A 27,280-nucleotide genomic window follows, 5' to 3' on the forward strand; every position below is an offset into this window, starting at 1 on the left:
CAATTTCCTTTTGTTTGTATTTTTTTCTCTAGTACTCTTTATCTCTGTGTTCTCTCCTTTTTCCTTTCTAGACTCCTCTTTTTTTCCATCACTTTCCTCTTCTGTCTTTTACCTTCTCTTTATCTCTTCTATTCTCTCCTCTTTTTTCTTTTCTTTTGCTTTATCATTTTATTATAAATTTCTCTTCTCTTTTTCTGTTTTCTGTTTTTACCGCTCTGTTCTCTCTTCACTCATTTCCTTCTCTGTCTCCACCTATCTCCATCTCTCTCTTTCACTTGTAAATATACGGTGCAGCAGCCTCCCATTGTTCTCAGTAGAATGCTGCTGCACCATTCACACATAAAAAAAAAATATTAAAGTCAAGACTTCACCTTTCGTCCAAATCTGCAGTGAAATGCATTGCTGTCTATTGAGATGGCGCATTTCTGAGCAGTCCTTGCACCAGTTTGATTTGCCGACACCCTTTCTGGGCAGAGATTACGTAGTGTGAATGAGCCCTTATTGTTCAGCTTTTGAAGTTAGCAAAGTGACCACTGGTAGTGGTCAAGATTAGAGATGAGCGAACTTACAGTAAATTCGATTTGTCACGAACTTCTCGGCTCGGCAGTTGATGCCTTTTCCTACATAAATGAGTTCAGCTTTCCGGTGCTCTGGTGGGCTGGAAAAGGTGGATACAGTCCTAGGAGACTCTTTCCTTGGACTGTATCCACCTTTTCCAGCCCACCGGAGCACCGGAAAGCTGAACTAATTTATGCAGGAAAAGTTAACCACCCGCCGAGCTGAGAAGTTTGTGACGAATCGAATTTACTGTAAGTTCGCTCATCTCTAGTCAAGATACAGCAATAGCTTTGATACCAAAGTACTTGAAGCTCTGCCATTGTTCATAATAGACTCTCTGAGGTGATGATTTAATTCCCATACTCTAAAAACTCTAAATGCTTTTTAATGGAGTTTCTACATAACACATCCTCACATCATCATTTTGTGATCATTTCTCTGCCTCCCTCCAAATTATAGCTAATATTCACTCTTTTTAAGTGGTATTGTAATGTGTATGAGCCGTCTTAAGAATGGGATCCTACGGCCCTTGTTGGAGTGTGGATGGAATCCTACTCTAATAGCCAAGCTACAATGAAACTCCAATCTGTTTAGGGCACTGAAGGGGTCTTGGTTGTAGGTAGAAACAAAATGCAACAGTCCTCAAGTTTCTTGACTCCTGGACCCATGGAGTTTTTTTAGCCAATCACTTTACTTAGTTTAGTCCTTAATGCGTTATTACCTTTTTGCAATTAGTTTTTAATAATCTAATTTATTTTGTTAGATGAAGATACAGAGGTTTTTTTTATTTTATACCCTAATCTATGGAGGACTGATCTGGAAATCCAGCAAAAGATCATATGCTCAGGAAGACTTTTTATTTCTTATTGAAGTGGTCCTTTCCTTTTCCTATAACTTGCCGGCTCTGCTTCAAGGAATGACCTTGCTTTTTAGAACTCCCACCAATATTTCACTAACTGCTTATTACTGAAACCTTGCAAAGAGTTTCACAACCTACTAATCCCGGACACACTGTCAGTGGTACATCATGACACTCCTTCCTTAACTGCATGCTGCAAAACCCTAACAGGTCTCTTTCCTTACCCGCCCCCAATAGATTCCTGCTTGATTTTGCTTTAGGACAAAACTTTAAAGTACAAAATAAATTCTTTTTTTTTTTTTTTTTTCTTGTAGCCACCAAAGAAGATTTAACTCCCCACATAATGGATGAAGATCTATTGGATGAATTTATAGCTGAAAGGCTAAGGTCAGGCCTAGTTCTGGTAAGAATCAAATACATTTTAATATAGATCTATAGGGCAGATTTATCAAAACCTGTCCAGAGGAAATGTTGCTGAGTTGCCCATAGCTACCAAACACATTGCTTCATTAATTTTCAGAGGCCTTTTAAGAAATGAAAACGATCTGATTGGTTGCTATGGGAAACTCAATCTTTTCCTCTGAACAGATTTTAATAAATACCCCCCCCCCCCATAATGTTTATCTCATAGTAAGCAATTCTGAAATGATTGGGCCAGATTTACTAATCCTGTCTAAATTTGTACTAGACAGTCTTCAAATACACAGGATTTTGCATGGGACTCAGGCTGCTTGTTAAATCTGGCTCCTCTTTACACTGCCTAGTCTAAGCTTAAAGCATACCTGTCATAGTGCAAAAATAAATAAAAAGAAGTGATATGTTACTCAGTACCTAATCTTGATCATGAACCATACCATTTTTGTGTCTAGGACCTATATATCCCTAACAAATAGCATTTATATGTTGCTCACTTGCTTTTTGTTCTTGCCTTATGGTGGGGGCGTGTCCATCTCTCTCCCTCACTGTGGTTGACACATCTGCTCTTAAGTCTGGGAGCAGCCTGGCAGTCTGTAAATCACTGCACATTAGTTTTATTTATACATTTTCTATTTGTTCCTAATAAAGCTGGATGCTAATCAAGATAGCTGTCACTATGTGTGTCATTCAGCTTTCACAGACTCCTGAATGTCTGATCCCGCTTCTTTGTCATTCAGGAGTCAGAGAAAGCTTTGGCTGTTCAAGCATGCTGGGAGTTGTAGTTTTGCATTGCAACAGCTGGAGCTGCAGTTTTTGTAAAGCATGTTAGAGCAGTGTTGCCTTTAGCTGTTTCAAAACTTCAACTCCCAGCATGCCCACACATCCTATGTCTGTAGTTTTGCTAGAGCTGGAGGCACACTGGAGGATACACAGCTCTAAAACTACAACTCTCATCATGGGAGTTGTAGTTTAGGAACAGCTGGAGGCTGTAGTGGTGCAGTGGTGATCTCCTATACTGGATACCAACACACTTCATGGCCGGTATCCAGTAGGCTGCAAAATACAGAGTAGTCTGTCTGCAAAAAGACAGATGTCCCCTAGTGGCGGCTATTTTTTCTTTTTTTCTTTTATTTGTAAAATTGACTTTTTTTTTAAATAAATGTATAGTTAAAAAAGTCATCTTACCAGTAGTACATGAAAATATAAAAAGTTTTTCATAATGACAGCGCCTCTTTAAGCTATGACTTTAAACAAAATTGTGGTGCAGTTTTCGGTGCACAGTCACATGCAAGCCATGCCCCAGGCTTATACACTCATTTTATCAAGAAAGGCGTAAAAAGTTTTTAAAACACATAATAAATGTGCAGGTCAGTTTTTGCCATAAACTTGTGTATAATTCTGTTGCATTTGCAATAGCAAATCTGCCCTATTGTGTTAATCTGTTCTGATTTTTTTTTTGTTTGTTTGTTGTTTTTTCAGAATTTGACAAGAAGAGGTAGCAGCCCTGGTAGTCTAGAGATTCCTAAAGACCTCCCTGACCCACTTAACAAACATAGCCAAATGCGTCCAGCAGATGATCCAGGTGTCCCGTCGGAGTGGACCTCCCCAGCGAGTGCTGCGAGCAGTGATCTCCTTAGCTCCGACAGCCACTCCGACTCTTTCAATGCCTTTCAGTGCGACGGGAAGAAATTTGAGGGTGAGTAAAGTAGGTAAAAATGATAGCGATGCAATAAATGTAATGACCAAAAGAAGCAGCAGCTCATACACAGTGTTAACTTTTTTTTTTAGTTGGTTTCCCATTCAGCAGTGATTCAGCAGTTCCTCCCACCACGGAGACAGATGCTGGGTCTATACAGCTGAGCACTGAAGAACCAGAGGTTGTGAGCCTGACTACTCTCCATATAGACTCAGAAACCAGCAGTCTCAACCAGCAGGCCCTGTGTTCAGATGCCCCGGTCACAACAGGTACTATACCACCCCCCCCCCCCCCCCCCCCTCCCGCCGCGCGGGATCCTGGATGTCATTTTTCACTGACTGATTTTATATACTTTAGAAACGACTTATTTACTACTTAAAGGGGTACTCCGGTGGAAAATGTTTGTTTATTTATTTTTTTATCAGAGAAAGTTAAACAGATTTGTAAATTACTTCTATTTAAAACTCTTAATCCTTCCAGTACTTATCAGCTGCTCTATACTACAGAGGAAGTTCTTTTCTTTTTGAATTTCTTTTCTGCCTGATTACAGTGCTCTCTGCTGCCACCTCTGTGTTTGTCAGGAACTGTCCAGAGCCGGAGGGGTTTGGTATGGGGATTTGCTCCTGCTCTGGACAGTTCCTCAGACACAGAGGTGTCAGCAGAGAGCACTGTGGTCAGACAGAAAAGAAATTCAAAAAGAAAAGAACTTCCTATGGAGCATACAGCAGCTGATAAGTACTGGAAGGATTAAGATTTTTAAATAGAAATAATTTACAAATCTGTTTATCTTTCTGGCAACAGTTGATTTAAAAAAAAAAAATGTTTTCCACTGGAGTACCCCTTTAACACACACATGACAGTTCTCTCAACATTTTATTTGAATTGTGACACATTTACTACCATCTTTGTCCTGTATGAATAGTATACACTATGTATGCTATGTGCCAGTCCCTTCCAGTGTCCAATCCATCTGGTTTAATAAGAGAACAGCAAAATGAAGGTACACTGCAGTATATTAGTATTAGTGTAAATTAAATTTATTTAGTTTTTCACTAAAATGCAGTTTCCCCCCCCAAATTTACCATTTTCACAAGAGGTAATAGGAGAAAATGCCCCCCCAAAATTTGTAACTCCATTTCTTCTGAATGTAACTATGTAGGGGTATGTGTATATGTAGTGTTTTACCCTTTATTATGTGTTAGTGTAGTGTAGTGTTTTTAGGATACATTCACACAGGCATGGGTTCACAGCAAATTTTCCGCTGGGAGTTTGAGCTGCAGCAGAAAATTTGCTGCATCTCAAACTTGCAACGAGAAACTCACTGTAAACCCCCTGCCTGTGTGAATGTACCATGTACCTTCACATTGAGGGGGGGGGGGGGGCGCAGACCTTCAGCTGTTGCAAAACTACAACTCCCAGCATGCCCTTTGACTGTCGGTGCATGCTAGGGGTTGTAGTTATGTAACAGCTAGAGGAACACTGGTTGAAAAACACTGAGCATTTGTTACTTATCTCAGTGTTTCGCAACTAGTGTGCCTTCAGCTTTTGCAAAAACTACAACTCTCAGCATGCAGTGATAGCCGAAGGACATGCTGAGACTTGTAGTTATTCAACAGGTGGAGGCATACCACTACAACTTCCAGCATGCCCTTTGGCTGTCAATGCATGGTGGGAGTTGTAGTTATTCAACAGCTGGAGGCACACATTTTCATAACAACAAAACTACAACTCCCAGCATGTCCAGACAGCCAAAGGGCATGCTGAGAGCTGCAGTTTTGCCTCTAGCTTTTGCAAAACTACAACTCCCAGCATGCCTTTTGGCTGTGCATGCTGGGAGTTGTTACTATGCAACAGCAGGAGGCAAACAGCGCTTACCACCTGCTGTTGGATCTTGCCGCCTCAGGAGACCACTGCCGCAGCTCGGGACTGCCGCAACACCGGACCCCGGGTGAGCCTCCCCACACCTTCCACCGCCGATCACCCCCTCCCTACACCGCCAATCACTCGCTGATGCCACCCAGCAGGACAGGTGATTGGTCGGCCTGTCCGGCCAACTAATCACACCGATTGCGAGGTGGCACCTTAAGTACCAGGACGTCAGGGCGTACCTGTGCGACCTTGGTCCTTAAGTGGTTAAAGGGAATTTGTCATCAGCATCACCCACACTTGCCTCTTGGTTCAGGCCTGTAGTAGGGGTGACACTGATGGCTAAGGTCTTAACCGTTTCCCGGTCCGTGGCTCCTTTCCTCGGTTATTCCCGTTTTTGTACTTATGCTGACATCCTGTCTGCTTTCAGTGAGGATCTTGCATGCGCCTCTCGATACGTCCAGATGTAGCTTGGAAACTACACCCAAAACATTGTGTGCATGTTCATTTCTGAGATTATGTCAGGAAGGAAGATCAATTGGCATAAGGAGGGTGTTTAGTCTGAGGATCTGGGCTGGACTCTGGACTTTGCATAAATACAAAACCGGGAATAACAGAGGAATGGAGCAACTGATCAGGAAACTGTAAAGACCATAGTCGCCAGAGTCGCCCGCACTTCAAGCCTGAACCATGAAGTGATGACAAATTCCCTTTTAAGATTATTTTGTAGCCTTTTGAATAAATGTCCCTTTCAGCAGAAGAGAGGCATATGGCAGGTGTTATAGGGGTACGCCGGTGGAAAACATTTTCTGTTAAATCAACTGGTGACAGAAAGTTAAACAGATTGGTAAATTACTTCTATTAAAAAAAATAGCAATCCTACCAGTACTTATCAGCTGCTGTATGGCTCCACATTTCCTTTCTGTCTAAACACAGTGCTCTCTGCTTACACCTCTGTCCATTTTGGGAACTGTCTAGAGCAGGATAGGTTTCAATATGGGGATTTGCTCCTGCTCTGAACTGTTCCTGACATGGACAGAGGTGTCAGCAGAGAGCACTGTGGTCAGACAGAAAGGAAATTCAAAAAGAAAAGAACTTCCTCTAGAATAGAAGTAATTTACAAATCTGTTTAACTTTCTGGCACCAGTGGATTTCAAAGAAAATGTTTTGCAGTGGAGTACCCCTTTATCATTTTAATATAACCGCTGAACCTTGTCAGGCAATAAAATTCCCTACTTTTATTTGTGTATTTTGCTGAAGGTGTCATCTAATGAAGACAACAGCTCTCTATATGCCCTATCCTGAAACTAGCTTATTGGTAAGGATCAACTGCTGGGACCCCCACGATGACTAAAATGGAGTTCCATGGTACTGCGAGGGAATAGAGCGACAGCGCACATGCTTAGCCACCTCCCCATTTGTTCTCTATAGGACTTTCGGACATAAGATGAATGGAACTGATGCTGTTATGTACACTGCCAATACACTCACTCAGGGGACCTTTGTTCTTCTGAACAGTGGGGGTCCCAGTAGTCAGAACCACAATGATCAGCTAAGGATAAGTCATAACTTTTATTCTTGGAATAACCTCTCTAGGGGTGCATTCACACCACAATTGCTTAATACTGGGATCGGATCCGGCTGGGAGATGTGAAAACCGTCCAGACCTGGCCCCATCTCATTAATTTGAAAGAGCCGACTGGAGTCAGATAGTGACAACGGTCGGCTCATTTTTGCCTTGTATACGGTTTTGTGACCTGATTAAAGACAATTCTTTCTTTTTAAATGTTGTCTTAGGCTCTGAAAATGTGTCTCCTGCAGCGTCCGCTCATGGCTCGCGCTCCCAAACACCATCTCCCGCAGCTTTTACATCTGAACAAACAGAACTGCATGAAAAGCTTCAACATTCAGTTTTACAGACCCCAGATGACATAGGTAAAGTTCAATGAGTTTTTTTTTAGCATTTGGATGTATGGGATTGTATTACTTTAACTTTATATTAAAGGGGTACTCTGCCCCTAGACATCTTATCCCGTATCCAAAGGATAGGGGATAAGATGTCAGATCGCTGGGGACCCCCGCAATATAGCAAGCAGCACCCACCTGTAACTGCTTCTGGAAGTGCTGGAGAATCTCAGGCGAATTCCTCCCAACCTCGGGGACGGAAGATCGTGACGTCACGACTCCGCCCCCGTGTGACGTCACGCCCCGGCGGGGCGTGACGTCACACGGGGCGGAGTCGTGACGTCACGATCTTCCGTGGTCGGGAGATTAGCCTGAGATCCTCCAGCACTTCCGGAAGCAGTTACAGGTGGGTGCTGCTTGCTATATTGCGGGGGTCCCCAGCGATCTGACATCTTATCCCCTATCCTTTGGATACGACATAAGATGTCTAGGGGCGGAGTACCTCTTTACGCACAATTAAAAATGACTATTTAAAGGTACAGTGGAAAGCAAAAAAAATGTGTCATTTACAATTGATCACCAGATTAAAATAAATTTTGGCTGCACCAACTCGTTTTTTCCTGTAGGTGTCACTATCGCTACTGTGGTAAAGTCATTTGCTGTTAGGTTGAAGTATTGATCCCAAGAAGACACAGGTTGCTCTCATTCATTTGGCTGGCAGGTCACTGCACTCAACCAGAGTCTCTCCAGCTGTTGCAAAACCACAACTCCCTTCATTGCCTGACAGCTGATGACTGTCAGGGCATGATGGCAGATGTAGTTTTGCAGCAGCTGGAGTGCCACAGTTTGGGGTGCACTGGGCTACACATTACCATCTGTATATGTTGTGCAGAAATGGCAAGTGGTGTCTGTAAACTTCAGTAAAATATTAGTTAAAATTATCATAAGAAATGAAGTCGGCTACTTCTGACAAGCAGAGTATAGACAGATAGGTGGCATTATGCAAGTGTGGATAATAGTATAAACTGTCAGACTCCCACTGATTAGTATGTTATGACATATCCCACCTATTGGCTGGCTTACAGTACACCAATATTTAAAGGGGTACTCCGCCCCTAGTTTAAAACACACATTTAAAAATCCATACTTCTAACACTTATGCTATGGTACATGCAGTTTTGTAATATGTTCATTATATATAAAAAAAAAAAAATATATATATATATATATATATATATATATATATATAATATACACATATATACACTAAACGGGGTGAGTATTTAACTCAGGGAGAGTTCACCACTCCTGGTGTGACGGAGCTTTCAAGGGCCACTAAGCACTCCGCAGGCATTCTGGGTAGGGGAATATGCAAATCAGCTCATTACATCACCTTTTCAGGCGATATCAGCTTAGCTCCAGTTATGGAATATAAAAAGCTAATCGGGATTAATGCCAAGCCAGAACTCTCTCTCCAGAAGGAAAGAGTTCTGGCTTGGCATTAATCCCAATTAGCTTTTTATATTCCGTAACTGGAGCTAAGCTGATACCAGGGAACATCGCCTGAAAAGGTGATGTGATGAGCTGATTTGCATATATATATATATATATATATATATATATATATATATATATACATACATACATACACACATTTATATTTACACAGTTATATTTAGTAAGCAGCACAACCCAATGATGCAGTGGTGAAGTGGGTGCCGTCAGCACAGTCTGTCTGTTAGATGCAGGTAAAGAGGTTCCGCAGCACTGCAAAGTATTTCAAACAGTGGTTTATTATCCCATACAGAAAGTGATCCAACGTTTCATCTGTCTCACACCGGCTTTTTCAAGCATATATATATATATATATATATATATATATATATATATACATATATACAGTATGTGTGTGTGTGTGTGTTTTATGGTTTGTTGAGTTGTTAGTCTTTGTAAATGTATACTTATCTTTCTTTTACAGAGCCCTGCGAATTCCCACTGGAAACCTACAGCGTGATGGCAGGTGGAACGCTCACAGGCTGGCATGCTGATGTATCAGCAGTTTTGTGGAGGAGAATGCTGGGAATCCTGGGAGATGTCAATAATATAAGCAATCCTGAAATCCATGCTCAGGTGTTTGATTACCTGTGTGAACTGTGGCAGAACCTGGTCAAGGTAATCTATATAATATTCATAGTTGCAGGTATAGACAGTATTAAAAACCTTAGCATGAGATTCTTTGTTTAAGAGATGCTATGATCACACATCATTTATCGGAGTGTATTTTGAAGCATAAAACAGGCGTGATTACTTTTTTGAGTGAGCTTTTGATGTGTTAAAACTTTTTTTTTTTTCTACTTGAAGATTGCAGGCAAATACCTTATTTGCATAAAATGATCCCCAAATAACCTCCATAGCAAATTCTGTAATAAATGCATAAAAACACTCCAAAAAGCAATAACAAATACAGAACCTTTTTTTTTTTTTTTTTTTTTTTAACGCAATACGAGCCTTAAAGGGGTACTCCACTGGAATTATTTTTTTTTTTTTTAAATCAACTGGTGTCAGAAAGTTAAATAGATTTGTCAATTACTTCTATTAAAAAATCTTAATCCTTCCAGTACTTATCAGCTGCTGTTATGATCCACAGGAAGTTCTTTTCTTTTTGAATTTCCTTTCTGCCTGACCACAGTGCTCTCTGCTGACACCTCTGTCCATGTCAGGAAATGTCCAGGACAGGAGAGGTTTTCTATGGGGATTTTTGCCTACTCTATACAGTTCCTAAAATGGACAGAGGTGTCGGCAGAGAGCACTGTGATCAGGCAGAAAGGAAATTCAAAAAGAAAATAACTTCCTGTGGATCATGACAGAAGCTGATAAGTACTGGAAGGATTAAGATTTTTTAATAGAAGTAATTTACAAATCTGTTTAACTTTCTGGCACCAGTTGATTTAAAAAAAAAAAAAAAAAAAAAAAAAGGACCACTTTAAATTTGCAAGTGCACTGGTGTATGTTTTTTTTTCCATTTCTCAGATAACAATTCTGAAAGAAAAATAATTACGAATTCGAGGCAAATAATATAAATGTAATTATAAAGCATATTTTTATGTATTAACTTGCTTATTTTCCTTTTGCAGATTCGAGACAATTTGGGAATTTCTTTGGATAATATGTCATCTCCTCCCCCACCTATACTTATCCCGCCTTTAAGGATCCTCACCCCTTGGCTTTTTAAGGTATGGACATGTAGCGTATGTATAGCCAATGTTAATCAAATGGCTTCCAGAATATAGTAGAGCTTTTGTGACTGTCTCTTCCACCTTCTGAACATGCGCCTTTGGCAGGCTGTGATAGGACACTGTTAATATTGCACTATACTGTACAAGTGATTGTGTTTAAATAACCCTATAGGAACTATAAATGTTGCCTTAAAGTATAAAATGATTTATCCTGCATGGCGAACACAGTAAATGGGGAAAAAAAACAGCATTGCTGTTTTTTGGTCGCCTAACCTCCCAAAAAAAGTTTTTTGTTTTTTTTAAACTGATCAAAATGTCCTATCTACCCCTAAAATTGTACCGTTAAAACTACAGCTCACCGTAAAAAAATAAGCTGTCACACAGGTTTTTCTATGAGTTTTTATGTTTGCTTGTTTTTCTAATTTTTTAAGTCCTAAAACTTTACTACTTTGGAACCGCTGTAATCAAAATTGGTAGTAATTTGCAGTGATTCTACACTGCTCAAAAAATATAGAGGGAACACTTAGACAACAGAATGTAACTCCAAGTCAATGACACTTCTGTGAAATCACACTGTCCACTCAGGAAGCAACACTGATTGACAATCAATTTCACATGCTGTTGTACAAATGGAACAGACAACAGGTGGAAATTATAGCCAATTAGCAAGACACCTCCAGTAAAGGAGTGGTTCTGCAGGTGGTGACCACAGACCACTTCTCAGTTCCTATTCTTCCTGGCTGATGTTTTGGTCACTTTTGAATGCTGGTGGTGCTTTCACTCTAATGGTAGCATGAGGCTGAGTCTAGAACCCACACAAGTGGCTCAGGTAGTGCAGCTCATCCAGGATGGCACATCAATGCGAGCTGTGGCAAGAAGGTTTGCTGTGTCTGCCAGCATAGTGTCCAGAGCATGGAGGTGCTACCAGGAGACAGGCCAGTACATCAGGAGACGTGGAGGAGGCCGTAGGAGGACAACAACCCAGCAGCAGGACCGCTACCTCTGCCTTTGTGCAAGGAGGAGCACTGCCAGAGCCCTGCATAATGACCTCCAGCAGGCCACAAATGTGCATGTGTCCCTCAAACGGTCAGAAACAGACTCCATGAGGATGGTATGAGGGCCCGACATCCACAGGTGGGGATTGTGTTTAGAGCCCAACACCGTGCAGGACATTTGGCATTTGCCAGAGAACACCAAGATTGGCAAATTCGCCTCTGGCGCCCTGTGCTCTTCACAGATGAAAGGAGGTTCACACTGCTACGTCTGTCACATGTGCTCAGAGTCTGGAGACGCAGTGGAGAGCTTTCTGCTGCCTGCAACATCCTCCAGCAGTAATGGTGTGGGGTAGCCTGACTGCCATTAGGTACCGAGATGAGATTCTCAGACCCCTTGTGAGACCATTTGCTGGTGCAGTTGGCCCTGGGATCCTCCTAATGCAAGACAATGCTAGACCTCATGTGGCTGGAGTGTGTCAGCAGTTCCTGCAAGAGGAAGGCATTGATGCTATGGACTGGCCCGCCCGTTCCCCAGACCTGAATCCGATTGAGCACATCTGGGACATCATGTCTCGCTCCATCCACCAACGCCACGTTGCACCACAGACTGTCCAGGAGTTGGCGGATGCTTTAGTCCAGGTCTGGGAGGACATCCCTCAGGAGACCATCCTCCACCTCATTAGGATCATGCCCAGGCATTGTAGGGAGATCATACGGGCACGTGGAGGCCACACACACTACTGATCCCCATTGTGACTTGTTTTAAGGACATTACATCAAAGCTGGATTAGCCTGTAGTGTGGTTTTCCACTTTGATTTTGAGTGTGACTCCATATCCAGACCTCCATGGGTTGATAAATTTGATTTCCATTGATAATTTTTGTGTGATTTTGTTGTCAGCACATTCATCTATGTAAAGACGAAAGTATTTCATACGATTAGTTCATTTATTCAGATCCAGGATGTGTTATTTTAGAGTTCCCTTTATCTTTTTGAGCAGTGTAGTACAAAAAAAACACTTTTTCGTCTATTCCTCTTGGTGCTGCTACTAATCTATTAGGGCAGTGTTTCCCAACCAGGGTGCATCCAGCTGTTGCAAAACTAGTTTTGCTAAGGGATTTGACGTGTGCAGGGTTTATGTCAGGATGCAGAGCTGTACAATCCTAACAAGCAGAGAAGTCTTCTTAGCTATACTGACATATTGCTGCAGAAGCTCTGCTCCCTCCTAGACAAGCAGAAAGCTACTTCTGTTGCCTGTACCGCAGTGAACAGAGGATCCATATGCAGAAGACTGAATGGGAGAGAGACTGATCATGTGAGCACCAGGTGGCGCCATACCATGAAGATGAATGTCATAGCTAGATATGAGGAAATTATTCTAATTAAATCAAAATCTCTCTGAAGTTTCTTAAGATATTCAGATGTATCTGAAATTTGGGGGATTCCATTTGGGTAAATCACAGGTATGTACAGGAGCAGGAGCTCTCAAACAGCATTTGTCCGTGAGCTTCACTGTGGTGGACCTTCTGGAGGTAAACGTAAATTCAGTATGCATGACCTCATAGTCTGTGTTCACACTGCGTATTGTGTTTATGTTTCACATTTTTTTTTATTTTTTTTTTGCTATATAGTAGTTGTGTCCAGCAACAAACATATACCTTGCAATTTTTTCAAAACGATGTTAGTCTACTTTGCTGTATGACCTACAGCAGAATTTGTTTTAAGCATCAGTATACTTTATTTTTATTTTTCTAGAGTATAAAATGTGTACATTAACCCCTTAAGGACCGGGGTTTTTTCCGTTTTTGCATCTTCATTTTTTGCTCTTTGCCTTTAACCCCTTAAGGACGCAGGACGTAAATGTACGTCCTGGTGAGGTGGTACTTAACGCACCAGGACGTACATTTACGTCCTAAGCATAACCGCGGGCATCGGAGCGATGCCCGTGTCATGCGCGGCTGATCCCGGCTGCTGATCGCAGCCAGGGACCCGTCGGCAATGGCCGACGCCCGCGATCTCGCGGGCGTCCGCCATTAACCCCTCAGGTGCCGGGATCAATACAGATCCCGGCATCTGCGGCAGTTCGCGATTTAAATGAACGATCGGATCGCCCGCAGCGCTGCTGCGGGGATCCGATCATTCATAACGCCGCACGGAGGTCCCCTCTCCTTCCTCCGTGCGGCTCCCGGCGTCTCCTGCTCTGGTCTGTGATCGAGCAGACCAGAGCAGAAGATCACCGATAATACTGATCTGTTCTATGTCCTATACATAGAACAGATCAGTATTAGCAATCATGGTATTGCTATGAATAGTCCCCTATGGGGACTATTCAAGTGTAAAAAAAAATTTAAAAAAATGTAAAAGTAAAAGTAAAAAAAAAGTGAAAAATCCCCTCCCCCAATAAAAAAGTAAAACGTCCGTTTTTTCCTATTTTACCCCCAAAAAGCGTAAAAAAATTTTTTATAGACATATTTGGTATCGCCGCGTGCGTAAGTGTCCGAACTATTAAAATAAAATGTTAATGATCCCGTACGGTGAACGGCGTGAACGAAAAAAAAAAAAAAAAGTCCAAAATTCCTACTTTTTTAATACATTTTATTTAAAAAAAAATTATAAAAAATGTATTAAAAGTTTTTTATATGCAAATGTGGTATAAAAAAAAAGTACAGATCATGGCGCAAAAAATGAGCCCCCATACCGCCACTTATACGGAAAAATAAAAAAGTTAGAGGTCATCAAAATAAAGGGATTATAAACGTACTAATTTGGTTAAAAAGTTTGTGATTTTTTTTTTTAAGCGCAACAATAATATAAAAGTATATAATAATGGGTATCATTTTAATCGTATTGACCCTCAGAATAAAGAACACATGTCATTTTTACCATAAATTGTACGGCGTGAAAACAAAACCTTCCAAAATTAGCAAAATTGCGTTTTTCGTTTTAATTTCCCCACAAAAATAGTGTTTTTTGGTTGCGCCATACATTTTATGATATAATGAGTGATGTCATTACAAAGGACAACTGGTCGCGCAAAAAACAAGCCCTCATACTAGTCTGTGGATGAAAATATAAAAGAGTTATGATTTTTAGAAGGCGAGGAGGAAAAAATGAAAACGTAAAAATTAAATTGTCTGAGTCCTTAAGGCCAAAATGGGCTGAGTCCTTAAGGGGTTAAAAAATCCTAACTCTTTTTTCTTTTTTTTTTATGGGAAAAGGGGGGTGATTCAAACTTTTAATAGGGAAGGGGTTAAATGATCTTTATTCACTTTTTTTTCTCACTTTTTTTTGCAGTGTTATAGCTCCCATAGGGACCTATAACACTGCACACACTGATCTTTTACATTGATCACTGGTTTCTCATAAGAAACCAGTGATCGATGATTCTGCCGCTTGACTGTTCATGCCTGGATCTCAGGCACTGAGCAGTCATTTGGCAATCGGACAGCGATGAGGCAGGTAGGGACCCTCCTGCTGTCCTGTAAGCTGTTCGGGATGCCGCGATTTCGCCACGGCTATCCCGAACAGCCCACTGAGCTAACCGGCATACTTTCACTTTAGACGCGGCGTTCAAAGTTGAACGCCGCGTCTAAAGTGAAAGTATGCCGGTTAGCTCAGTGGGCTGTTCGGGATAGCCGTGGCGAAATCGCGGCATCCCGAACAGCTTACAGGACAGCAGGAGGGTCCCTACCTGCCTCATCGCTGTCCGATTGCCAAATGACTGCTCAGTGCCTGAGATCCAGGCATGAACAGTCAAGCGGCAGAATCATCGATCACTGGTTTCTTATGAGAAACCAGTGATCAATGTAAAAGATCAGTGTGTGCAGTGTTATAGGTCCCTATGGGAGCTATAACACTGCAAAAAAAAGTGAGAAAAAAAAGTGAATAAAGATCATTTAACCCCTTCCCTATTAAAAGTTTGAATCACCCCCCTTTTCCCATAAAAAAAAAAAAAAAAAAGAGTTAGGATTTTTTAACCCCTTAAGGACTCAGCCCATTTTGGCCTTAAGGACTCAGACAATTTAATTTAATCTAAAGGGTTAATAGCACGCGACACCGCGATCAATGCTGCACGCTATTAGCCACGGGTCTCTAACAACAGCCGGGCCCGACCCGCTATGACGCGGGGCCACGCAGTGGCCCCGCGTTATAGATCGGGAGCGGACACATGACGTTCCAGTACATCATGTGTCCTTAAGGGGTTAAAGGGGTACTCCGGTGGAAAACTTTTTTTTTTTTTTTTTTTTAAATCAACTATTGCCAGAAAGTTAAACAGATTTGTAAATTACTTTTATTAAAAAATCTCTATCCTTCTAGTACTTCTTAGCAGCTGTATGCTACAGAGGACATTCTTTTCTTTTTGAATTTCATTTTTGTCTTGTCCACAGTGCTCTCTGCTGACACTTCTGTCCGTGGCAGGAACTGTCCAGAGTAGCGTAGTTTTGCTATGAGGATTTTCTCCTGCTCTGGACAGTTCATGATACAGGCATCAGGTGTCAGCAGAGAGCACTGTGGACAAGACAAAAAAATTAATTCAAAAAGAAAGGAATTTCCCCTGTAGCATACAGCTTCTAAAAAGTACTGGGAGGATAAAGATTTTTTTTTAATAGAAGTCATTTACAAATCTGTTTAACTTTCTGGCACCAGTTGATTAAAAAAAAAAAATGGTTTCCACCAGAGTACCCCTTTAAGCGTAAATACAATGTGAACCCAGGCTTACACTCACTTAATTCTCAGGATGTTCTGCACCCGACCCTGCAAATGTTTACTGAGCAGCAAGCCATACAGTGTAGAGGAGATGGGACCCCTGCACGTAACCGAATAGACGCAATGACCGGCTCAAATAATTTGGTGTGATTCTCCCGTTTTTAGTCATAGCTTTTTTTTTATGTATATGGGAGAGCTCTTTTAATGGAACACATTTTGACACCATTACCCCCACAGAGTCAATATTGTCTTACCTCTGTCTACCAAATCTTAAGCAAGAGAACATTGAAAGCCGCATTCGCACCGCTCCCATGACATCAGTGAGTGTGACAAGCAGGCCTGTATTTTCAGGTTTTGAGTGATGTTTGAGGTTGTTTCCATCATTTCTGTATTTCAGGCCACAATGTTACCAGACAAGTACAAACAAGGGAAACTTCATGCCTACAAATTGATCTGCCAGATCATGAAGAGAAGACAAGATGTGTCTCCTAACACAGACTTCTTAACGCACTTTTACAATATTATGCACTGTGGTTTGCTCCATAATGATCAGGTAGAGTCACTTAAGCTGGTCAATTACATTAGTCACTATACATGGACTGGCTGATCATCTTGTGTACAGGGCCTCCTGACTCCTCTCATGAGAGATGCCAGAGAAGAGAAGGATCGAGCCTGTTGGATTTCAACTGCTTAATCCTTTTGTTCTTGAGGAGGTGTCTGGCAACTATCTTCCCCCATCTTCCCATTTAGAGCTCATGCACATTTGGCTGAGCTTGTATGTGAATATGGGTGTTTGGCTGACAGCAATGTTATGTGTGTGGCCAGCTTTAGAAGCATTTACTTATCTGGTCACTGGTTTTCACACATACCGTATATACTCGAGTATAAGCCTAGTTTTTCAGCACAATTTTTTGTCCTGAAAACACCCCCCTCGGCTTATAATCGAGTGAACTCTCCACCTGTCAATCCCTTCAAAACTACAACTCTCAGCATGCCCGGCATGGTGGAAGTTGTAGTTTTGAAACCTCTGGAGGTCTGCAGGTTGAAGACCACTGCAGCCTTCATCATCATCCAGACCCTCCTTTAGTTTTCTACTCACCTCCGCTCGGTGGGAATGAAGGGTGAGCTGGTCCGGGCCGTCTATGCTGCACGGACCATCCGGTGGGAGGGTAAGTCGTTCCAGGCTGTCCATTTTCACTGGGGGGGGCGGCTCTACTCCGGCCCCGGACTAGTGACGTTGCCTTAACGACGCCACACAGGGACGTTCATTCGCAGCCTGCGCATGAACGTCCCTGTGCGTCGTTGTCAAGGCAACGTAAACTAGTACGGGGCAGGCCCGGAGAAGAGGGCCTCCCGGTGAAAATGGACAGCCTGGAACGACTAACGCTCCCCACCGGACGGTCCCTGCAGCATAGATGGCCCGGACCAGCTCCCCCTTCCTTCCCACCGAGGGGAGGTGAGTAGAAAACTCACTGGATGAGGACGAAGGCCGCAGTGGTCTTCAAACTACAGTTTTTTGAGACCTCAGTGGTCTCAAAACTACAACTACCAGCATGCCCGGACAGCCGATGGCTGTCCGGGCATACTGGGAGTTGTAGTTTTGCAACATCTGGAGGTCCGCAGGTTGAAGACCACTGAAAGGGATTGACAGGAGGTGATGATGACGGGGGGGAATGATGACGGGGGACTGGTTGATGATGGGGGTCTGGATGATGACAGGGAGGTGGAGGATGATGTATTTCCCACCCTAGGCTTATAGTCGAGTCAATAACTTTTCCTGGGTTTTTGGTGTGAAATTAGGGGCCTCGGCTTATATTCGGGTCGACTTATACTGGAGTATATACGGTATATTATGCAAAATATATAAAATATGTTACACCCAATTCAATAGGATACCAGTTGCCATATGGTGAATTCATATTGTTAAGAAGCTATTGTTATATAAAAGTAACTATTTTCTGTTCTTTTATCTCATAGGATATAGTAAACACCATTATCAAGCACTGCTCTCCTCAGTTTTTTTCTCTGGGGCTCCCAGGGGCCACGCTCCTAATTATGGACTTCATTGTAGCAGCAGGAAGAGTTGCGGCCTCACCTTCTCTAAATGTAAGTAAAGAAAACAGTAGCATTATCCTAGTCCTTTCAAACCTCCTTTCTGGGGAAGAAAGCTACAACATGTGGAAATACTGCAAATCATTGGGTTATTAGATTCACTTGGTTCTCTATCCTGTGTGCAGCAATGGTGAACACAGTCCAATATGCAAACAATACTGACCACAGCTGGTCAAAATACTGTTGACTATACACTTGTGTATGTTTATCACTGGTCATGTGCATAAAAGCAAATAATGAGTTGGCTAGGGCTGTGTGCAGTATTTCTGTACTACCATCAGCATCCCTGCTAAACATTCCAGTTGTTATGTGATGGGGTGCATCATGTTTCCTATAGTTTTTACACTACTATTTTTTGGATGCTGAGAAACCTTTCTTTCCAATAGGCTCCACGAGTGGAAGCACAGGTTCTTCTAGGATCTTTAGTCTGCTTTCCTAACCTCTATCAGGAGCTCCCAGCCCTGCACCCCAGTGGTTCTGAACTTGCCATATCCGAGTTTACAGATGTAAAGGTAAAAACAATAAAATATCACCATGTGCTTATTTAAAGGCAGTCTGTAAGAAGGTGCATACTGCAGCAAACTTCATTGTTATAAATAGCAATATTCTACTGTGAAACACTGAGGTGAGATTAGAAACGAGCTGGAGCATGAGGTACAGTACCCTCTGGGTGCTCCCCGCCATCTTCTCCTTGTCTGTCTCTGCTTGATTGACATATTTCATCCTTGATACAGAGACCTTGCAATCAAGACAATCTGCGCAGGGAAAAGTTGGCTGGGACCACCCAGATGGCACTTCAGTCGGTGCCCCAGCTCCTTTCTTTGTAGAACTGCAAACATTTAGGGAATACTTTTAAAGGGAATCGGTCATCCTGTTCACCACACTAAACCCAATACACTGTATTATAGTGTGGATGAACAGGAGACTGATGAGGGGTCATTGACTAATATGCGTACCTTATGTCCGAAGATATGTCCCACTGAAGATTCACTTCTTTGTTCTCTGAATTGTGAGCTGGAGGCAGGCCCCATTGGCACCATTTACATATTCATTGCTGCGGGTCCTGTGAGCAATCAGTCGGCGCCTGTGTGACCAGTGACTCCACGTTACTAGGATGTACAGTCACAGACAATTAATTTGCAAATGGAGCCGACGGGGCCCGCCTCCAGCGTGCAATTCGGAGTGTATTATGTTTTATGTAGGTGAACGGGATTACCGTTTTCCTTTAATAAGTACCTGTCACCAAATAAACTGTTCTACACTACCTCAGGCTATGTTCCCTAACTACTCCTAACATCCCTCCTGCCCTTAAAAACTAATTCAGAGCTTTAATAATCTCTGTATCTTACCTTTCTTCTTGCTCACATAGTGCAATTTCCCAGCAGGAAAAAGTGGGCAGTTCCCAGCAGACATGACATCACTGAAGCCTGCTGGGGGACAACTTCTGCCCTCACATTGTTGCGGCATTGTGATGAATAGAAGACCTCAGGCTCTGTGCATGTTTCAGTCTGGGTTGCTATCAGTGAGGCTCTCCTGCAGTCTGTGCAGCTTTCTGTGAGAATCTGTGGAGCTTTCACTTTTTCTGTGCAGCTGACAATCAAGCTCTGTGCAGAGAAGCAATTCCTATGTTCAGACTCCTGCCAGGCTGGGAGGAGACCAAACTCACTGTATTAGTTGTGGCAGGGACCATAACAGAGCCACCTAGTGGCCGTTTTTTATATTACATTTTAAACCTATTTATGTTGATAATTTTAAAAGCAATTGAATGGGAAAGTCTCTGCTAAGTACACAAGGAACACTTTATTAAAAGTTTTATTTGGTGACAGGAACTCTTTAAAGTGTACGTTCATATGTACAATATCTGCTGCAAATATCAATATAACTAAATGATTGAACACAGCTTTACATCTGCAACATATCCTGTATTTGTGACTGTATCCTGAAAGGATTTGGTACCTTTAAATAAAGTGTAAAGGTTTTTTTTTGTGTAACATTTATTAATGACCATTCCTCATATTGACCTATCATCAGTATTAAATTGATGGTATTGTAAAACCTTTGTCAATAAGCTGTATGCCAGAGACGCAAGCCTTCATGTGTATGAAAACTGTGTGGACAAGTACCTGATCAAATGTAAATATACATTTGTTTTATCACAGGAGCTCATAATCAAAACTGTGTTAAGCTCTGCCAGGGAAGAGCAATCTGGGCCGGCAAGGTAAGACTGCTAGAAAAATTCTTAGTCCCAATGTTAGACGGACAGAACCAGGGTGTAAACATCTGAACTCGTAGGGGGAGATTTATCAAAACCTGTCCAGAGGAAAAGTTGCCCATAGCAACCAATCAGATCGCTTCTTTTATTTTTAACAAGGCCTCTGTAAAATGAAAGAAGCAATCTGGTTGCTATGGGCAACTGGACAACATTTCCTTTGCACAGGTTTTGATAAATCTCCCCCATAGAGTCAGTACCTATAGTCAAAATATTTGCTAATGGAAATATCTGTTGCTTAGATATTCATTTTTATTCTGGCCAAACATGAAGTCAGTAAAGTAATGATCTATAGCAGTGGTCTCCAACTTGCGGACCTCCAGATGTTGCAAAACTACAACTCCCAGCATGCCCGAACAGCCAACGGCTGTTCGGGCATGCTGGGAGTTGTAGTTTTGCAACATCTGGAGGTCCACAAGTTGGAGACCACTGATTTTATAGAATGCTCGTGACATTGCCGACCATTGCAGCTCTATAACTTCCATGGTTGTTACGTACACACACACACACACACACACACACCGCCATGCATTCTTAGCATTTATATTTTATTAATCTACGTCTCTCTGTTGCAGATGTGTAGCATTGTGCAGCTTAGGAATCTGGATGTGCGAGGAGCTGGTCAATCAAACACATCATCCGCAGATTAAAGAAGCGCTTAATGTCATCTGTGTTTCCCTCAAAGTAAGAATGCTTATAGAATGCAATGTGTATATACAGTGGTCCCTCAACATACGATGGTAATCCATTCCAAATGAACCATCGTTTGTTGAAAGCATCGTATGTTGAGGGATCCGTGCAATGTAAAGTATAGGATGTTATACTCACCTGTCCCCTGACCGTCACTGCTGCCCAGGATGTCTCCTTCCATTGCTGTCGCCGTGTCCCCGATGCTCCAGACGTCTCTGCTTCCCTGGGATCCTCGCTCTCAGTCGCCGCCATCACGTCACTACGCACGCCGCTCCTATTGGATGACGGGACGGCGTGCGCAGCGACGTGATGACGACAATGGAGAGCGTCGGCGATGGAGGGGATCCCGAAGAGGACGCTCCGGAGCCCCGAAGACAGGTAAGAGACCATCACCGGAGCTCACGGGGCACCGTAAACAGCTATCCGGTGACAGCTTAAGCAGACTGCGCTGCCGGATAGCTGTTTATGCGATGGCCCCGACATACAAAAGCATCGTATGTTGATGCTGCCTTCAACATGCGATGGCCTCTGAGAGGCCATCGTATGTTGAAATTATCGTATGTCGGGGCCATCGTAGGTCGGGGAGTCACTGTATTTGATATCCCTAGAGATCCAATGTATGGTACATAGAAGCGAATCATAGCAGACACATCTCGCTCAAGAAGGAGTTTACAGGAGACCTCTGGCATTGTACAGGTGTCTGAGCATCTAAACTGCCCACACTACAATTTATTTATTGTTTTCTGTCACTTTTTAAATTTTGCTTGGAGATGTAGCTGCGTTTATCATTTAAAGGGAACCAATCATCAGATTTTAGCCTATATAACGCTTGGCATAGCATTATATAGGGTAAAATCTTTATCCTCCCCATCCCCGGGGGATGCTCCTGCCTGCAGGGATGGTGAGGATATGAACTTATAAGATGATTCCCACCGGCCCCTTATGTAGTCCCCCCTGGGCAGGGAGCTCCTCTCACCTAGTCCCGTGTCTTCGGCCGGCAGGAACATCCCCCTCCGCTTGATGGACGGTCCGCGTCATCGCTCTGCTCACTAAACAGACAGAGCAGAGCGATGACGCGGGCCATCAATTAAGCAGAGGGGCATCACTGCCGGACGAAGACACAGGACTAGGTAAGAGGAGCCCCCTGCCCAGGGGACTACTTACGGGTGGGGAGCGGTTTATAAGTTCATATCCTCACCATCACCACAGGTAGGAACGTCCCCCGGGGATAGTGAGGATAAACATTTTACCCTATATAACGCTGTACAAAGCATTAGGTATAGGGTGAAATCTGATGATTGGTTCCCTTTAAATTATACTTTAAACTAATCTGTCAGCTTACAGGTACAAAGCTGCAGTCCCGGCGGATAGGTGTTAGGTGGATAAAAGGGGTTGTCTGGCAAAAAGGCTTTGTCATTCAAAGCAGAGCGGGAGGGAGAGAGGGAGGAGATGTGCTGCTGCAGCTCAGATCCACTGGTTTAACTCTTTAGCTGTTAACAAAAAAAGGCACTTTTGTAACTTTACAGACAGCGATCAGAAAAACTAAAGTTATGGTTCATTTTACCTGATATGGAGCTGAGAGATTCCTTTTAAAGATTAGAAAACAGTATTAAAATCATGATTACAAATTGCATACTACAGTGTACAGTGATCCCTCAACTTACAATGGCCTCAACATACAATAGTTTCAACATACAATGGTCTTTTCTGGACCATCGTAACTTGAAACCAGACTCAACATACAATGTACAGACAGTCCAGATCTGTGAAATGTGTCAATGGCCGGAAGAACCGACCAATCAGAATGGACATTTTACTGGTAAAACCCCTGTATTACTGAAGTGTATGCACTGACTGGCTGGTAGCACCCCCTACAGTACATGGAGGTATTACATGTTCTGTACACTTTACCTGTACCAGGGTTAGCTGCTCCTTTGGACACCAGGTGAGGGCGGCTCCATGTTACTTTTTTAGGACATTGTGTATTCTGTAAAATCCCATGAATAAGCTCCTGTCCTCTACATAGCCCAGCATTTCCAAACCAGGGTGCCTCCAGCTGTTGCAAAACTACAACTCCCAGCATGCCCGGACAGCCTTCGGCTGTCCGGGCATGCTGGGAGTTGTAGTTTTGCAACAGCTGGAGACACCCTGGTTGGGAAACACTGACAGACAGTGATTTACAGCTCCCAGCAGATCTTTCTTACTTTTATATGTAAGGATTTGCTTTATCTGTATTAGTTATCTACTTATTTTTCTTTAATCCTCACTTTTTCCTATTTTTAGATGACATTTTGAGGCTTCAGAACCAATTACCAGGTTTCCATAGATTTATGGTCTCAACATACAATGGTCTCAACATACAATGGTCGTCCTGGAACCAATTAATATTGTAACTTGAGGGACCACTGTAGTATGAAATATATATAGAGATTAAATGTTTTTTATTTTTTTTATTATATACACTGAATGGCCACACAGTACAGTCAGTGTAGTAACTCTAAGAAAAAGCTGTATCAGTAGCGTCCACTCTCAGCAAATAAACAGGTACAGAAAATTCAACAGATGATGAAGAAACCATCTCAGTGGACGTTGGATAATGTTAAACCAGCGGTATCCTGACATATGTTCCAAATTTTTTAAACTTACCAACCACATTTCTTTCCTCATATGTGTATTTTTCTATTCCAGCATGCCTGGGCAGTCTGGGCATGCTGGGAGTTGTAGTTTTGCAACAACTGGAGGCACACTAGTTGGGAAACATTGTCCATTTCCTACCTCAGTGCCTCCAGCTGTTGCAATTGTTGCAAAACTATAACTCCCAGCATACACTGACAGACCATGCATGCTGGGAGTTGTAGTTTTGCAACAGCTGGAGGCACACTGGTTTGGAAACACTAAGTTTGGTTGCAAAACACTTGAAAGTTTATTACTTAACTTAGTGTTTCCAAACCAGTGTTCCTCCAGCTGTTGCAAAACTACAACTCCCAGCATGCACGGACAGCCAAAGGGCATGCTCGGAGTTTGCAACAGCTGGATGTTTGCCCCCTCCCCCCAATGTGAATGTACAGGGTACACTCACATGGGCGGAGGTTTACAGTGAGTGCTGCAAGTTTGAGATGGCGCAAATTTTGCGCTGCAGCTCAAACTCCCAGCGGCAAACTTGCTGTGAACCTCTGCCCATGTGACTGTACCCTAAAAACACTACACTAACACTAACCTAAAATAAAAAGTAAAAAACACTACATATACACATACCCCTACACAGCCCCCCTCCCCAAAAAAATGAAAAACGTCTGGTATGCTACTGTTTCCAAAACGGAGCCTCCAGCTGTTGCAAAATAATAACTCCCAGTATTGTCGGACAGCCATTGACTGTCCAGGCATGCTGGGAGTTTTGCAACAGCTGGAGGCACCCTGTTTGGGAATCATTGGCATAGAATACCCCTATGTCCACCCCTATGCAAATCCCTAATTGAGGCCTCAAATGCGCATGGCGCTCTCTCACTTTGGAGCCCTGTCGTATTTCAGGGCAACAGTTTTGGGACACATATGGGGTATCGCCGTACTCGGGAGAAATTGCCTTACAAATTTTGGGGGGCTTTTTCTTCTTTAACCCCTTATGAAAAGGTGAAGTTGGGGTCTACACCAGCATGTTAGTGTAAAAAAATAAATTTTTTACACTGACATGCTGGTGTTGCCCTATACTTTTCATTTTCACAAGAGGTAAAAGGGAAAAAGACCCTCTAAATTTGTAATGCAATTTCTCCCGACTACGGAGATACCCCATATGTGGGCGCAAAGTGCTCTGGGGGCGCACAACAAGGCCCAGAAGGGAGAGTGCACCATGTACATTTGAGGCGATTTGCACAGGGGTGGCTGATTGTTACAGCAGTTCTGACAAACGCAAAACAATAAATATCCATATGTGACCCCATTTTGGAAACTACACCCCTCACGGAATGTAATAAGGGGTGCAGTGAGAATTTACACCCCACTGGCGTATGACAGATTTTTGGAACAGTGGTCTGTGAAAATGAAAAATAATTTTTTTTTATTTGCACAGTCCACTGTTTCAAATATCTGTCAAACGCCAGTGGGGTGTAAATGCTTACTGCACCCCTTATTAAATTCCATGAGGGGTATAGTTTCCAAAATGGGGTCACATGTGGGGGGGTCCACTGTTCTGGCACCATAGGGGCTTCCTAAATGTGACATGCCCCCCAAAAACCCTTTCAGAAAAACTCACTCTCCAAAATCCCATTGTCGCTCCTTCCCTTCTGAGTCCTCTACTGCGCCCGCCGAACACTTTACATACGCATATGAGGTATTTCCTTACTCGAGAGAAATTGGGTTACAAATTTTAGGGTGATTTCTCTCCTTTTACCCCTTGTAAAAATTCAAAAATTGGGTCTACAAGAAAATGCGAGTGTAAAAAATGAAGATTTAGAATTTTCTCCTTCACTTTGCTGCTATTCCTGTGAAACACCTAAAGGGTTAAAACACTTACTGAATGTCATTTTGAATACTTTGGGGGGTGCAGTTTTTATAATGGGATCATTTATGGGGTATTTCTAATATGAAGACCCTTAAAATCCACTTCCAACCTGTACTGGGCCCTGAAAAATTACGATTTAGGAAATCTTGAGAAAAATTGGAAAAGTACTGCGGAACTTTGAAGCCCTCTGGTGTCTTCCAAAAGTAAAAACATGTCAATTTTTTTATGCAAACACAAAGTAGACACATTGTATATGTGAATCAATATGTAATTTATTTGGAATATCCATTTTCCTTTCAAAGTTAGAAAAATGCTAAATTTTCCAAATTTTCATGACATTTTTAGATTTTTTACCAAGAAAGGATGCAAATATCAGTGAAATTTTACCAATAACATAAAGTAGAATATGTCACGAAAAAACAATCTCGGAATCAGAATGATAAGTAAAAGCATTCCAGAGTTATTAATGTTTAAAGTGACAGTGGTCAGATTTTCAAAAAATGCCCAGGTCCTGAAGGTGAAAATGGGCTGGGTCATGAAGGGGTTAATCATCCATGTATTCCAGAACATAAAATAGTGGAGATTGTTATAAGTCAACAGAATACGCTCTGTGTCTAGCAGCAGTTACCTCCTTCCTGACCACTTACTCTGCATGATGTCTAATACAGAAAGGAATATCTCATGCTCCACTCTGGGTAACTGGGTACGATACACCCAATATATATGACTGAATGGCCACTTTAGTAGGGACCCCAGTCTAGTAGCATTTTGAACTTCCTTTGGCAGCAGTTCTGCAGGAATATTGGCCCATGTGGAAGGGATAGCTTCTCACGGATGTTGCAAGGAGCTATGAAGACTAGGGGAGCATGGTGCTTTGTCCTGCTGACAGTCCTCTTGTCATGAAGGGATGAACTTGGTTGGTCACAATGCTTAGATAAAACCTACTCCAAACATCCATCCACCGGTATCCGAGGAGATAAGGTGCGCCCAGAAATAATTCCCCACACCATTACACCGCATCCACCAGCCTGAACTGTACACATTCAGATAGATCGATAATCCTGATCTAAATAATAAAAGGGTCATGTGTACACCTCTCCGGCCTCTGTTGAGCCAGTCATTACAATTGTTATGAAATACTAGTGTTTTTACATATGCATATTTTTCTGTTTATTGCATTCACATGTTTTCTGCTTTTCTGGTACCATTATACCTTATTTTGTTTTTGACAGTAAATAAAAATTACATATAAATAATAAAATTGTGTTTTAATATCTTCAATGCTGAGATATAATCTTTTAAAATCACAGCTTTAGGTTGGACCACTGAGAAATTCACATGACACCTTGGCCCCTCTTCATCATATTTCATGAAGTGTTCTAAATTCTAGTCACAAAACCTTGCTTTAGGGCAGGGTCACACGGGGCGCATCCGCAGTGTGTTTCAAGCTGCGGATGTGGCGACAGCAGACACAA

At 42.4% G+C, this 27,280-nt stretch overlaps 1 protein-coding gene across 4 annotated transcripts in view; it reads left to right on the forward strand.

The window, feature by feature from the left end:
- RALGAPA1 (Ral GTPase activating protein catalytic subunit alpha 1) overlaps positions 1–27,280 on the forward strand; it is a 235,941-nt gene that overhangs the window by 102,061 nt on the left and 106,600 nt on the right. For all 4 annotated transcript variants that reach the window (XM_056546922.1, XM_056546923.1, XM_056546924.1 and 1 more), the window contains 11 exons: positions 1,732–1,820; positions 3,314–3,530; positions 3,623–3,799; positions 7,194–7,331; positions 9,280–9,473; positions 10,436–10,534; positions 16,637–16,792; positions 18,217–18,345; positions 18,738–18,863; positions 20,511–20,569; positions 21,196–21,304. In XM_056546922.1, the coding sequence (XP_056402897.1) occupies positions 1,732–1,820; positions 3,314–3,530; positions 3,623–3,799; positions 7,194–7,331; positions 9,280–9,473; positions 10,436–10,534; positions 16,637–16,792; positions 18,217–18,345; positions 18,738–18,863; positions 20,511–20,569; positions 21,196–21,304 (1,493 nt within the window). The remainder of the gene's footprint in view (positions 1–1,731; positions 1,821–3,313; positions 3,531–3,622; positions 3,800–7,193; positions 7,332–9,279; positions 9,474–10,435; positions 10,535–16,636; positions 16,793–18,216; positions 18,346–18,737; positions 18,864–20,510; positions 20,570–21,195; positions 21,305–27,280) is intronic.

The sequence above is a fragment of the Hyla sarda genome, chromosome 11, assembly GCF_029499605.1.
Source record: "Hyla sarda isolate aHylSar1 chromosome 11, aHylSar1.hap1, whole genome shotgun sequence".
NCBI lineage: Eukaryota > Metazoa > Chordata > Amphibia > Anura > Hylidae > Hyla > Hyla sarda.